The sequence below is a fragment of the Cottoperca gobio genome, chromosome 12, assembly GCF_900634415.1.
Source record: "Cottoperca gobio chromosome 12, fCotGob3.1, whole genome shotgun sequence".
Lineage (NCBI taxonomy): Eukaryota > Metazoa > Chordata > Actinopteri > Perciformes > Bovichtidae > Cottoperca > Cottoperca gobio.
In genome coordinates this window covers 13,327,513-13,343,524 of record NC_041366.1, presented here as the reverse complement: position 1 = coordinate 13,343,524, position 16,012 = coordinate 13,327,513, and the positions used below count along the sequence as shown (strand labels likewise).

Below are 16,012 nucleotides of genomic sequence, written 5' to 3'. Positions count from 1 at the left end.
AAATTTAAAAACCGAAACCTCCACAGTAATATTAAGTTTAAGGAATGCAAATTTTCATTTTTCTTTGCTAGATCAAAGCTTTGCTAAATCATGCATGAAATCTAATGTGAACAATATTTTTTTTCCAGTGCCATCTCTAATTCTGATGATTGTCGGGGAAAAAAAAAGAATAAAGAAAGGGGTGGGTGTGGGTTGAGAAAGCACAAGGTGTTGGTTAATTTGCCAAACATTTCACAAAGCCAAACTGTGGGAGAGGAGAGGACTGACATTAGGCTTTGATAGGTAGCTCCCTTGATTCTAGTTTCTAATCTAAATCTAAGTGAAAACAGAGGGAATATCCAGGGAGTGTCATATCCACGTTGTGTTATCTGTGGCTCACAGCCCCGCCAGCTCACAAAGCGGACCGCAGGGGTGAGAAGGAGAAGGAGTGGGGAAAAAAATCCCCTTTAAAAAATTCTCTTATTTTGGAGAGACAGTCTAAAGTCTCTCCAGGGGCAATTTTGACTACAACTAAATTCACTAGTTTGTTCATTTCAACCCGAATGCTGTCTCCGTTTTGAAAGTAATCCCGCCAAAAGTAAATCGCTCAAAAAGCAGTAAAGCTGTTTGGTTACAGGTTTGTGTAATCATTCTCTTGTATGTATTTTCTAACAAAGTTTTGCAGTTACACTTGTGCCTCAAGGTAGATAATGTGCTGAGGTTTATAAAAAAAAATAAAAAAAGGCATGATTAAAAGTTTAATTAGAAGAATGAAATGAAGTGGGTTTTCTATTACCACATCCTTGTTGTAACTCACATGGTGCTGCATACTAATATGATCCCCTTATTTAATTCATAAGCAATTAAAAAAGCTAGTCCAGATTAAGGTTTTTTACGAGTTTATTCATTTCCTAAAAGATGGCATTATACATAAAGTAATTTTGTTTAACATTTAACATTTAACATTTAACAGTGATGCATGTTTATGTGTACATGTGAGTGTCCACCATCTGTCTGTACAGTGTAGACTGAGTGACTTTAGTCCAGTGAAGAGAGGCAGAAAATACACAAGGGCTGAGTCAGGGCTACATGAAGCTGCTGAATCATTTCCAAAATACACAAATTGAGAAAAAAAAAAAATACTAACTGACAAAATGTACTCATCAGACATGGCTGCAGGAGAATAGAAGACACACACACATACCGTTCTGAAATAGCATTTCACTCACACAAACCAAAAAACTTATGTGAATAACACCATCTAAAACCGGGGTGTCAAACATGTGGCCCGGGGGCCAAAACCGGCCCGCCAGAGGGTCTAATCCGGGTTCGCGGGATGACTTTGCAAAATGTAAAAGTAAGTTGTTTTGATCATAAAGTAAAATACTGTTCCAAATACCTGTGACAAAATGTTGTGTGCCTTTGTAGATACACTGTGATCTGTACGTTATAATGCACATGGGTAAATGATAAACTGAGGCATAATATTGTTGAAATTGCACCATAATGTTTTCTAAAAAGATCAAATTTGAACATTTTCAGAATGTAAATGTGTTTTTTTTGCACTAAAACGAAGGGAAACATTTGGTGTTGTCATTATTTATAGATTATTATGCTGTGATTGTACTGGTCCGGCCCACTTGAGATCAAATTGTGCTGCATGTGGCCGCTGAACTATAATGAGTTTGACACCCCTGATCTAAAATGACACCCACCAAAAGTTGAATTCAAAATGTGGTCGCAATGTCTTCTTTCCCTCACTGGTAGGGATTTAGACAGCTGTGACGAAAACAAGTCATGTATACAGAAGAGGCTACATGCAAATGCCATAAGAAAGATGGAAAATGGAAGTCTGGAGTAACTCATGTAAGTACTGTTTGGGTTTTTTTTACCCAATTGGCCCATAATTAAGTTACCAGGACCCACATTTCTATCAGTCAATCATAATTGGTTATTTTCACTCAGCCAGTGTTGTGTTCCAACTAAATTGCCTAATCTCTGAAATGTTTGTTAGCAAGGGAATATGTTACTTAGTATTAACTTGATAAAGTGGCCAGAGGCTTTCTTCAGTTTGAGAGAACAGTGAAGAAGCCTCAGGCTGAAAGCTGGAACATTTATGTTGCATTATTTTCTCTGCGCTGACAAACGAGAAACATTGAATTCAGAGCCTTTAGACCAATTTTAGTCACAAAGAGCTTGGTTTAACACACCAGAGCAAAGAGGATAGAGATGCACTTTTATCGCTTTGATGCAATCTTTTTATTACAGATTTATTACAGTGAATGAATATTTGTCATACTGAGGATGAAAACTACAAATCATCTGGGTGACATATTGATTGCCGTGTCTCTAAAACGCAAACTTTTCATGAGCTACAAACAAACAGCCTTGTTTTTAGACAAAATATTTTTCAACGAACCCAATGGGGTTCTAAAAAGGATTGTTCAGCTCAAGAAGTAGGAGCATTTTCACAACTCATAAAGGAAATCTTTTGGTTTGGTTGCCAAATGTTGGAGATACATGGTTATCACAGGACAACGAAGATATGCAGTGTGTAGCACAGGGGATTTCAATCAGTAGGCTCACAGGGCAATCAAAATGAACATAGAAATAGCGTCCATAGAGAGGTCATGAACTCAAGACAGGCGACTACATAGGCCACATTGTAGAAATGATCAAAAACAAAATAAACAACAGACTTAAATAACCAAGAAGAAGAATCTGCAGTAGTTCTATAAAATAATACAAATAAATACATGAATGCTTGTATATTTTTTAATTTTGTGTTTTTTTTTTGTCCACATTCTTACTCAGATGTGGACATAATAATGTTAGAAGCCTGAATAACTGTATTTCTATGGTCATGTTAATTGCTTAAGCTCACAGATTTTAAGTACCTGTCCTACACACGACACTCAGAAAATGTGTAGATTTTTTTTGGTTAACTTTTTTTATCGATAAGACCCTTCTCCTTTATTCTTTTGTTTCTACTGTGCTTTATTTCCTTATATGGAATAAATGTCATTGTGTGTTTTTTTTTCAGGGTAGGGGCAAGATACGGGGAGGTATCCTTGTTAAAGAAAAACAAAAGGAATATAAAAATGTTGCTTCAGATGTATTATTGTATGTCTTGTATCTGTCATTCGATAACAACAACAAAACACTTTAAAAAAAGAAGAGCTACATTTAAAAGGATTGCATTATTTAAAAATGTGCAGCTCTCTCCTCCTGTCTTTGATGGCTACCTGTGAACCATTACCTCATGAGAATAGGCATACATTTCTCCTTCAGTTCTGTATTGATTAAACACAGCAAATATTTAAAATAATGAGGTGGAGGAAAGAAAACACCAAACAAAAGAATATACATGTCCCAGATGTTAACTCTGTCTTTGGAGGTTCATCTACACTTGGTGGAAAGATTTTCTTTCTAGGCTTGAGTTAAAATGTTGCATGGTGTGCACATTTTGCTATTAGATAGCAATGCAAGTGATCCGTGCTCTTCGCCATTTCCCATATGTGACTCCTCCCCACAACTTAAATGCCAAAAGTTAGCATTTTAGCTAATTGTCTGGTAAAAGGTCAATAGGCATTTGAAAATGAGACACATGGTGGGTGTTCATTAGATGTGCATGGAGCGGCAAGTGCTTATAAGAGCAGTCCTGGGCCCAGCCAATTCCCTCCTCCTCCAGGGATAGTTTACAAAGTCCATTTATGGCGTGTTGTCAAAGACTAGGACAATGCTGTCAACGCTTTCATTTTTTGGGCATTGACTGTAAAGACCAGTCAAGGGATACAGTAAATCTGTCAGGGAATCTAACTGTTTTGTTTGAATGAAAGGCGGTAAAGCTGCTTTTGGAACCACTATGAGGTTCACAAGTTCTTCCAAATGGCTCGAAAATGTACTTTTTCTAAATTATCCAATTTTTCAGAGTGCACCCAGATAAAGGAAAACACATTGTTTGAGATTGTGCTTTATAGCTTTGTTCTGTGGAGTGTATGTCTTTTTCAAATCACACATTATCACAGCATAACTTAAAATATCCAGTAGCAACCCCCTAACAATGCACTAAAGTGACTGCAACAACCAAATAATACCGTCCAAGTGGCCACATAAAAACACCCGAGCAACTATATAGAAAATATCGGGTGATGTCCTAACGACCAAATCAAACCAAACATTCACACCACCATAGCAACCAGCTACCAACAACCTTACAGACTACGTGAACGGCAATACCCTAGCAGCCACTTACCCTGCAACTAGCAATGCCCTACATTAAACATTTAGCCATGCACGGCTTAAAGGTTGATGCTAATACATTTGGTTTATAAAGCAACAATATTAAAGAAGTCAGGAAATGTATCCTTTTCTAGTATTTTTATTTACTACATTATACATATAACCTTTGTTAAAAATGATTAATGAAAATGAATTAATTAATGAAAATCTATTTTTAAATTGTAAAAAAAAGCCAAAAAAAAGCCAATGGATATACTAACCATACAATTAAAATGATAATATAAGTGGATATCTATAAAAAAATTAATAATAAAAAGAGAGAAACCTAGAGATCTAGAATAATATACTGTATGATAGTTTTGTATTGCACTTCCCAAAAAGAAGAAAAAATAACAGCATTCTGAAGCCTGAATTGCCCGGGAACACTAGAGAAAAACAGCATTAATCCCACCAACATGGGACTCAATGCAGAGCAGAGTCTGTGACCCAAGTGAATGAAAACGTTTAACCATAGCCAACTTGCACATGGCTGGCTTGATCTGAGAGGAATACATCGTTCACTATGGAGAATATAAGACTACTTGTTACACTTACACTAATGTTCGTGACAGGAGGAAAACGGTATGGGTGAATTAAATCATTCGATCTCATTAAAAAATACATTTGAACAGCGTAAACCTTAAAAGCTCTCCATTGACTACACACCTCTTGATGCACCTCTGTGAAGTGCTATCACTTTGAAGAGCACTGTGATTTACTGAAGAAGTTACACCATCAGCTGTCTTTATAATTAAAGGCAGAAACTATAATTGCTTTTTAAAGAGCACATTTTCAGGAAAACTCTCAACACCTCCCCTCACCCTGCGCCCACACACAAAATTCATAAATACACACCAATATAATTTGGCCTAATACAAAACTCTAAGCCAGAAACCAATCGGAAAAGCTTTTCCAGTCTATTGGGGTTATTATCAAGCCAAAAGAAAATAATCTTTCCCAGGCCTGTCATCTATCAATTGGGTGACAAAACAGTCTTCAAAGCACAAGGCTAATACGTTTGGTGCATGACAATAAAGCTTTTCCCAAAACCTATAGAGTCCTTTGAGTAAGTGGCAGCGGAAGACTTAAAAGTGTTTCTTTGACAAACCACTTAGTTCTCTGATTTTAGACGTCGAGTAATGATCCCTTCAGAGAGAGAGGAAATAGAGAGAGGTGGTGTGGGTTGGATTGAAAATAAGCCTGTGATTTTCAAACTGGTTTTAATAACCTGCATAAACTCAAAGAAATCAAAGAAACAATCAATCTATTCAAACACTTGACCACAGTTACACAGACTTTCATCTTTTATTTTCCCCAAGGGTGACTGTCACTGCAAGCAATTTCTTCTCTCATGCTAATTATAAGTTGTGTCAATGTTTAAGACGGAACTATTCTCGCTTAAAAGAGTGTAACCACTAATGGGTAACAGTTGCTATTTGCATCCACTGACGTGTGATTGAAACTCTAGCAGATTAATTTATAAAAATGACTCATTTATGCATTGGGATACATTCTGATGGACTAAAAATAAATCAGAGCATGACTCTAATATTGATACGTATAGCAACATCTTCACAGGCTGATCTAATTGTCTTCTTGTACATTGTAGCGCTAGTTTCCCCGCTCATGTCCGAATAGTTTTACAGTTCAGGCAACTGTTTTGAGTTAAGTTCTGTCTTTGAACAAAGCTTTAAGAAAGACTTAAGAACACAATCACCTTGGCAAATACCTTTAACCACAGAGAATTGTATCGCAATCCCCAGAGGCGCAAATCTATCCCAGTCCCAGTTTAAAAATGCATTAACAATAAATACTTGAGAAGGCGCAAACCGTTCCCCTTGTCCAAATAAGAGCATTTAATGTAATGCTATAGATCTCCTTTCTTTAAGAGGCTAAAATGCAGTTTGACCCTTCTGCCCTGTGATGTCCAACATCACTGGGCAGCAGGTGGAAAATATTGATATGCTGGGATTGTTTACCTTGCAGATGAAGCTTGCTCTCAGGGCTCTGCAGAAGGATAGAGCTAACTGAGTCCAGATTGTCATAGCTGCTGCATCCCAGTGGCCCCGTCCGTGTCTCCGTCACCTGCAATAGAATTAAGACTAAATTGAAGGAAGCATTCGAGAAGAAAACAAATGTACTTGCGGCAATGTGTGTAACCGTGTGTGTGTGTGTGTGTGTGTGTGTGTTTGAGTGCAAACATCCGCATGCACATTATTTGCACGTAAAAGTTAACATCAACACTTTTGCGTCTCAGTTTTCAGAGTATGCAGAATTCGTCCAAGTCTTTTTTATTACACTGCCCCCCGAATCATTTCAACATTTTAATGGTGCTTTTACAAGCAAACAATTAGTCCGTTTAAAAAACTCCATGTGTCTCAGCGTCTGCTGGGGTTCATGTGGACAGTTGTGAACATAGTAATTGTCCTCTGCGAGACGGCTCGCCACGTAATCTGACCCAATTGCAGGAAGTGTAACAAAATGCAGGGGATTATTAATTTCCCTTTGTGGGCTTTTTTGTTGAGATGGAGACATGTGAGTGGGAGAGGACTAACTTGGACTTCTGCAGAAGTCTGATATTTGCTTGACATCTGAGCCAAAGAGAACAGACAGAATATGCTAAATAAAGTCCACAAGATAGTGACGTTTATAAAGTCAATCGAGATAAACTGGAGGAGAGGCATTCGCGTTCTTCTTCTTCTTCTTCTTCTTCTTCTTCTTCTTCTTCTTCTTCTTCTTCTTCTTCTTCTTGTTGATTTCCATGTTTCCACTGCCAAATTTCTGACAAACAAGTAAGACTTCTGCAAATACAGTCTGGCCCTGCTCCATCATAAACATCCCTTAACAAATGTACTAATTTGTTTGGTCCGCTTTCATTTGTGCACTGTGAAATGTACATTTCTCTCAGATTTACAGTATAAGTGCAGAGTTAGACTTTCACATGTGCTAATTGCACTGAGTTCCCACTGGTAAATGTTACACCCTGAGGCCCACAGACAGGTGTGTGCATTGACAGAATATATTGCCACAGGATATCACACAAGAAACATACTTGATAAACTTAGCACCAGCCATACACACATTTACGCAATGCAATAGTATAATATGCAGCAGATGGTGACATCTGACTTCTTGCAAGGATGTGACTTCTCTTAGAGTCACTATAAATAGGTTTTCTTTGAAGCGGAAACATTAACGGACATGTTTTGTCGAACTATGTCCTTGGTCCGTTCCGAACAAAAGCACTGACACTATAGAAGAGGTTCTTGTTTACCACCCACTGACCACAGTCTAAACAAATAATGACGCTATTCCAATGTGAAGGGGAATATACAGCTTTCACATTTGAGACCTTGAAAAGATTGCTCTTGAAAAAAAAGGAAAGTGTGAAACCTTTCCTCTTTTCAGTTGCTTTGCTCATGAAGTTCTTCCAAGTAGCTCCTTAGAGTACTTTTATAAGGTTCCAAAAAGCCAAAATAAATGGTACTCAGGAAAGGAGATTAAAGGGACTAGATGAATCTCACTGTTTTGGTCTTTGTTGAGCACATAAATTAAAAAAAATGTGAACGCCAAGTAACAGAGCTACAATTTGAACATGCCAGAATATTAAGGTATTATTTAATTTATGCTTATTATTTTATTTGACAGTTATCTTATAAATATTGTGTTTCTAATAGTAGAGGTTTGGGAATATTAAGGGACACAGTAAGGTATTTCTGTAGGCACAGTAAGGGTTTATGTCGGCACAGTAAGGGGTTTCTGTAGGCACAGTTAGGGTTTATGTCGGCACAGTAAGGGTTTTCTGTAGGCACAGTAAGTATTTCTGTAGGCACAGTAAGGGTTGTCTGTCGGCACACGTAAGGGTTTCTGTCGACACAGTAAGGGGTTTCTGTAGGCACAGTAAAGTGTTTCTGTATTTGGCACCGTAAGGGTTTCTGTAGGCCACCGTAAGGGTAAGGGTTTCTGTAGGCACAGTAAGTATTTCTGTAGGCACAGTAAGGGTTTCTGTCGACACAGTAAGGGTTTCTGTAGGCACAGTAAGTGTTTCTGTAGGCACAGTAAGGGTTTCTGTAGGCACAGTAAGGGTTTCTGTGGACACAGTAAGTATTTCTGTAGGAACAGTAAGGGTTTCTGTCGGCACAGTGGGGGTTTTCTGCTTCACCAGTGGCTCATGAGCTGCATCATGTTTAACCAGCACGTGTACGTCAACCCGCGCTGTTTTGTTTGGCCACTCTGGGGCAGCAAAAACAAGTTGTGAACACAGCATTGACATATACTCAACCTTTAAGTTGATATGGTAAATTCACAGCATTAGCATTCATTTGTAGTCATGTTTCTAGCCACTTGGGAACATGTAAGTCCAATATTAACTCACATTTTAGCTGTTTTTGTCTCCACTAACTCCTGAGGAAGATATCTGGCTCTTAAGATGCTAAATGCTCCACTATGTTCATCATCTAGTTTTGTCCAACAGCCATTTGGTGCTTGTAGGTAGCATATAGTGGTTTTCTCACAGTTTTCTCACTGAAAAGTGTGAGAGAGAACCAAACAGTAAAGTTGCAAGCCGGAAAACCCCCCAAAAGGAAAGGATTTGAGTGTCGGGTCCCTCGTTGTTTGTGCGTCTGTTTAAGAGAGAGTGACAGAGAGAGGGGAAGAGAAGGTGGAAGCTTTAAAGTTCCATTATTTCATATTTCCATCAGTCGATGAGCCAAGCCCCGCCCCCTGACAATGGGAACACCTATCAGCGATCTCGAGTAACCACGATATGGACGATATGAAAACAGAAACGATCGCCTAAACCTATATTCGACTATATATTCCTTGAAGGAAAATGTAGAGACAGGTGTTGATTTTCTATGTAAGAGCGACCCATTTCAGATAAGTCATGTGATCTATTGATACTGTAAACAGATTCTAGCTGCTTAAAATAAGGAGCAGAAAATCCCACAAATGTGAAGGAAAATGGAAAAGAATAACAACATTTTTTTTAATTAAGTAAATAACATCATTTTAAATTTTAAATCCGTACCACCTTAGAACCATATAAATGTTCCTGAAAAATATGTTTACAAAAATACTTTAAAGCTGGAGGATGTTCCAATAGGTTGCAATACTGCACTGGGGTCTTAATAAAGGGCTTTTATATTGGGTAAACAAAAATAACCACATTTTGTAAGATGTTTATCACCAATGGCCTCAGTAACTTGTGCATTCTACAGTAGTGCGTATGTGTGTGTGTCCGTGAATGACAGTGTGAAACCAATTTTCCTGTCTTTAATGTTGATACGGCACCAGATGGTGGGTTGACAAGCAAGAAATTAGACAGATGTATATCTTACCCTTGGCATCAGGCTGTGGGGGGAAAAATGCAAAATCATAGGGAGACAGACAGGCACAGACTCTGTGGGAGAACTACACAATCTTAGTATGATTTTGCTGGTGAACACATTTTCATCATCCTAGACATGGGATTCACCTTACATTGTGCTGTAACATGATTGCTGTATATGACAGTGTGTTACTGTTGCATTGGAGTGGCATTCCCAATGTGCACGTGTTAAAAACACATAAAGTTTGATCACTCTTAATACATTCAATATGGAGTGACAGAGAAACATCAGTTATAGATATATTTCACAAAACTATTGTGATTTTATAAACTATTAAAACATTTGATACGTTCAAATCAGTGTCTTTATGCAACCAGTACTTAAAAAAAAATAATAATCCCATGCGCAATATGCTAATAGACTATTATGTAGTAAAGTGTGTGTTTATTTTTGTGTCTATAAAATACTTATTGTTTACTTCCTGGAGGAATAATGCAACCTAAATAGCATAGAATAGGATATTAAGGCTAATAAGTTATAATGGTTAGTGAAATTGCCTTTCTCAATAAGTCCTGCTGTTGTATTGCAAACCTGTTGTGCTCCCATATGAGATGGAAATACAAACATTTAAAATCACATTAAAGATGTTTACTTAATTTTTCCGATTATATCAGACCAATTTGAAAACGATTTTACCCTCTGGACGAGGTTGGGTCTTGTACAGTAATCCGTTTTGACTTCTCTGTGGGGATATTGGATCTTCAAAAAAGCCTGGGTGAAAAGAAAATGTTACTAAGATGTAACATTATGTTTCGCTGTGAATTATCAATTATATAACTTATATAAATTGTATACACACACATCTCTAATGCACTTTAGTTTTCAGTGACTTTCATTACAATGAATCTGATAAACATTATTATTTACTATTAGGTCTATGACATTCCAATGTCACAGAAATTACAATGAAATTGTATATGAGACATTAATAATCATTTCATTGCAATTTGGGCCACCCTTTCCCAGCATTTTCCCTTCTTTATTTCCTTCCAGCCAAGCAATGGACTTTGAAATGCACTTCATGGCCTTGTATAGAGTACAAGTGCAGATTGATTACAGAGCTACACTTGCCTATCACACTCTACCATCTTGATGGCTGCTGACGGTGCTCTTTTTCTTCCCTTTTTGTTTGTGCTTATCACCGAATGAATTACTTCCTTCCAAAGGTTGTGTTGCATGATCCATGGTGACTGAGAAAAAGGGACTATCTGTCCTCTGTCGCCATTGGACATCTTCCCAGGTGGCAAAAAAGCAGGCATCGGCACAAGCTCAGGCAAATTTACATTAGTGGTTACACACAAATCACACACTCCAATGGATGTGCATAAACATGAGCGCAGCTTGCCACAGTCAGTTTCCCATACAGTCATTTCTCTCCAGGAAATGTTATTCCAAGTTGCGAGCAGACATATCCGGCTTTATGGATTAGAGACTGACCCTTGTAATCTTTATGACTTTCGGTGGGCAGTATGCAGCACTTGTTTGGCTCTCTCTTTTCATTCTCTCCAGCACGCACCATAAGAGTGCTGTGCACCAGATTATGAAAATTGAGTATAACGCAATAAAAATACAAGGAGCAATCAAAGGACTGAAGTGGGCCGAGGGGGATTTAGAGGATTTGGATTATTAAGCGGAACACAACAGTGGAATCCCACTGGACCCAGACTGTATCACAGCCCACAGTCAGAAACTACGGTTCTGGAACATCCCCTCTAATTGTCATCTGTCATCAAGAAAATCATCTAAGCAAGTAAATAAGAGAGGATGCACATGAGATCCGAAATTCTTCTGTTTTTAGATTTTTTGTTGGCAACCAAATGTACTTGTACTATTCCCCAAGCCCCAAATGTTGGAAAACTAACTTTCTCCTGTCTAGGCAAACTTTGTTTTTGCAAAATGCTAAATTCATCCTGGTGAACATACATGCCATGCAGCTGCAGCTGAAGTATATCAGGGCTGTTTTTTTGTTTTTTTAAAGCTATGTAAGATTACGGAAAGCAAGGGATGAAGGCACCAAGATGGGTGAAGAATATTGTAAGGTTGAACTGTCTTCATTACACATCGCCTCTGCTGAGCCTTCCTAATGCGCACATCACCTGCCATTCTCTTAATGACTTGCTAATTCTGGATACATAGAAATGAAGAGATGTGCTCGTCAGTAATTTTCAAAGCCCTATAGTGGAAGATCTCTCTCAGGACATCTTTTTTTTCTGACTTGTTCATATCATATTACATGCGGCTACAGTGTTCCTGTAAGTCACATCACATTAGCGCAGGGGTGTCAAACATACGGCCCGCGGGATGACTTTGCAAAGTGTAAAAATGTGTTGTTTAGATCATGAAGTAAAATACTATATTGTTCAGTTCCAGATCCCTGTGACGAAATGTTGTGTGCCTTTGTAGATACACTGTGATCTGTAAGTTGTAATGCACATGTGTAAATGATAAACTGAGGCATACTATTGTTGAAATTGCACTTATGTTTCTTAAGAAATTTCAGGTTGTTCATAATGTTTTGTAAAAAGATAGTTCATTAAATGTGAACATATTTAAAATGTACTTTTTTGCTCTAAAACAAAGGGAACATTTTGGAGTTGTTGTTATTTATAGATTATTATGCTATAATTTTACTGGTCTGGCCCACTTTTCAAAATTGAGCTGTATATGGCCCCTGAACTAAAATGAGTTTGACACCCCTGCATTAGACGGACAAGGCAACCATATTTAAGGAACGCTTGTAATAACACATTTTACTGATACATCTATATAATTCCTCTGTATTTATATTTAAAGCAGCATTCTTTTGAAAACACTCAATGTGTCTGCAGAAGCCACTGTTAATGCAACTCATTTATTTGAAATGACACTGAGCAGATTTTTCTAATTATATCTGTGGCACTCTCAAGTGCACAACTCAAGCAACACTGCATAGCAAGTCTGTCATGCTTGCTTGTGGCGAATGCAAATTAAATGTAAACTGCTCCAAACTTCACTACCGCAGTCGACACTAAATCTGGGTCATATTGTTTACACATAAAATGTCCCTTATTTCACATGGGGCTCGCATGACTGGACTGCAAAATGAGAAATAGGATAGTATGGATGTAGCTGCTACACGACCAACACCCACAGCACTGCAGCGTCATCAGGATATATGCATATTGAGCGCTGGTGTAAATCAGAGTAACTCTATGGATAGGTGACCTTGCGAGTGATGCAGTAAGCACACTCCCCCAGAAGGAATGCATACTCGCACACCTCCTGCATGACTGAATATACACGTGCACGCCCCACATGCACACATGTATGCGGTCATGATGGCGCGTGAGCATGCATACAAGGAGTCGATTTCCTAATCGTACTTCTTCCTGTATAATCACACTTTCCCGCAGGAAGGCAGTCACTCGTAAAACTGACATTTTCTTTCCATTAAAACACTCCATTGGGTATCTTATTTTCATTCCTAAATGACCCTCCCTCCCCACTGGAGTCCTTAGCTTGCAGCAATCAGGTTCAGGCACACAAAGACAAACAACCACATAGCATTTATTTCTATCAGCAAGGTATGATATTGGTCACAGTGGGAAGAAAGCTGTCTTTTCACTGATTTATTGTGTGTGTTTCAGAACCCTACTGATATAATATAAATGGAGAAGGTTGTCCCTATTATTAAATGATTTTTTCTTTCATGAAAAAAAAAGACTAAATGACGTCATAGGGAAACATTGGTATACTAGTGGGAAAGGTATCAGAGCTTAAATACATTCATGGAGATAAATGATGTAGAACAGGAATCCCCCCCCCCTCCCCCCACTGTATGAACTCATTACATCGTGACCCCAGGACAGCTTGTTCACGACTGTGGGTCTGATGTGTGCTTGTTTGTTTGTATTTGTCTCTTCGTGTATGCTCGCATGCAGCCATAACTAAGCTCTTATTTCACGACCCAAAAATAAAAAAAGAGGCAATTTCAAATACCACATGTATTTGACAGTTTTGATTCATCCTCGAATGTGTTACTTTCCTTTCGGGCACATGTTCTTTGCTTTTGTTTTAACTTGAATGTGGTTTTTTATTACACAGCTGTGATTTAGGTTCATTTTTTTTTTTACTGCACAAAGTAAATAAGAAGGCTAAGATTCTGGCAAAAGGTGCCAGCAGAACAGTGGGGATATGTCTTGGGTTTGATTAACTTTCACATGTAGCTAAGACCTCTTAAGCAGTGCAACGGCTCAGGGAGACAGAACGGGGTATCAAGGATGAAAGGTTTGATAAATTCAGACAGCCACTACGCACGTAGTCTATCAGCCCACACATTTAGTGACAAGCAATTGGATAGACATAACCTACACAAAGGACACGTACACATAGAGGAAAGCTATTCCTTGCTGTTCAAAGAGCTCATGTTTTTTTGATTACTATTGAATTGTATTTAGCAATAGAATCAGTGATCTTTAGGGACAGATTTTTACATGCAACCTTAAAAGCACTTTATAACTGTATTTTGTATGTCATACCATTGCAGCTTGCACAGCATGTGCAACCTGTAGGAGTCCAATAACAATCAAACAATTGTTTGTATTTCTCACTGATGAAAAGACGACGGAGTTTATAACGAGAAAGCTTGGAATTTACTGCCTGCACAGATGTCTGATGTCATCAAAGACTGATTGTTATATGTCCTGCTGGCTGCCCTGATGTTCACGTACTGTTCTGCCGCCTCATTAGTAGTCTGATAATGACACAGTTAATCAAATAATGCTTGCAAAATAATTATTAAAAGCATCAATGTTGTTTTTGATATACTGTAGATACAAAATAATTTTCATGTTCATGTAAAGGAAGTAAATAACATTCTATAATTATATTCAAACCTAGCATTAAGCAGTAGTCTCGCACAGCCCGGATCTGCATAGCGCTGTGTCAGCGCGGGAGATAGGTCTGGCTCGACACATTAGGCTAGTTTGTATTTCTTTAAACCAAATCGCAAATCGTGATGGGTGCCGCTAAGCACAGGATGCGGCCATCGCAAAACGGTTACGCGCAGATAGTGGAAGGGATAACACAATGCCGCGTGAGATACGCTGCCAATGGCAGATTTACACCCACAGTCTACATCCAGTGAGTCGGACTAATTTAGCAGTAACGTCAGCGTTCTATCACAGACAGAGACTGATCCAGATCGCAGCCGACACAAGAGCAACGGACTTAGAACAACATGCACATTCGCTTTCCTCCAGGCTCATTATCTTTCTGGTCCTGCACCTTAGCTTGATGGACGAGCGACCAAACAAACGTTCGCCAGGGAAAGGTGCGAACATCAGTTGGCCGGCTCGATTGCTGCTCAGTTGCCACAGACGACACGTTGGTCAGGTTAGATGCCAGTGCGGTCCTTATTCTATATGCCCACTTACACAGTTGTGAATTTAAAACATCCTATATGGAACCAAACCTGATGTTACATTTTCTCTGAGGAAGATAACACATTTGGTTACTATTTTGTTTTGGTTCTAGGACAGCTGCAGTCTATCATAGGAAACAGTTCTGTGATATCAGGCGACAAGCCAAACAAAATTTGGCAGCAAACCATTCGGGACATTTTGTTAAAAGGATGGGGTATCCACCAGCTTGTCCCTGACATCTGCACAATATGCAGCCATCGCCAAGTTAGAGCCTCTTCTCTATTCTAAACCAGACGCAATAGTTGGTGTATTGTAAAAACAATTTTTCAAAAGGGATTTTGTTTTTGGTTTTGATTGATCCATTGATTGATTGATTAATCAATAAAGTTTTCTGACTGCATTTGTTTGGTTGCTATTGTCATACCTTCTCACAGATGGTGTAAGAAAAATCTCACACGGCAAAAGAGACAGGCATTATGTTAAAAGTAAGACTACGGGCACAAACATTTTTTCATGTACTGGTCAATTTTGTGAGTTTGGGCAATTTTGCTTTTATAACATGTCTTGTTTCAAACTAATAATAAAACATCCAAAATACACATTTTAGGTGTTTATTTTACTTGTGTATATATATGTATATTTATAGCCTGATTGATTTTTTATTTTATTTCTAAAAACTAAAATATGTATTTATTTTTATTGCAGATGTTTAATCTGGTTTTATCCAATATACAGATTCTGTTCTGGAAATATATGCAAAATAGTCCATAATAAAAGATAATGCCTCATTTGCGTATTCAAACATACAATTTCAGAAAACTTACAGAAATAATTGTCTCAATGTAAGTAACCAACTGGGGAAGTTCTGTAGTCATATCTATTAGTAAAATATGTGTACCCTATACTCCTGGGGTGTCTCTCATTAAGAAAACATATATATATTTATTTTTTTATTCCAAT

General features: G+C 38.1%; 1 protein-coding gene across 1 annotated transcript in view; it reads right to left on the bottom strand.

The window, feature by feature from the left end:
* Window positions 1-16,012, bottom strand: part of brinp1 (bone morphogenetic protein/retinoic acid inducible neural-specific 1) — a 104,325-nt gene that overhangs the window by 21,986 nt on the left and 66,327 nt on the right. The window contains exon 5 of the mRNA XM_029444373.1: window positions 6,240-6,345. Coding sequence (XP_029300233.1) covers window positions 6,240-6,345 — 106 coding nt within the window. The remainder of the gene's footprint in view (window positions 1-6,239; window positions 6,346-16,012) is intronic.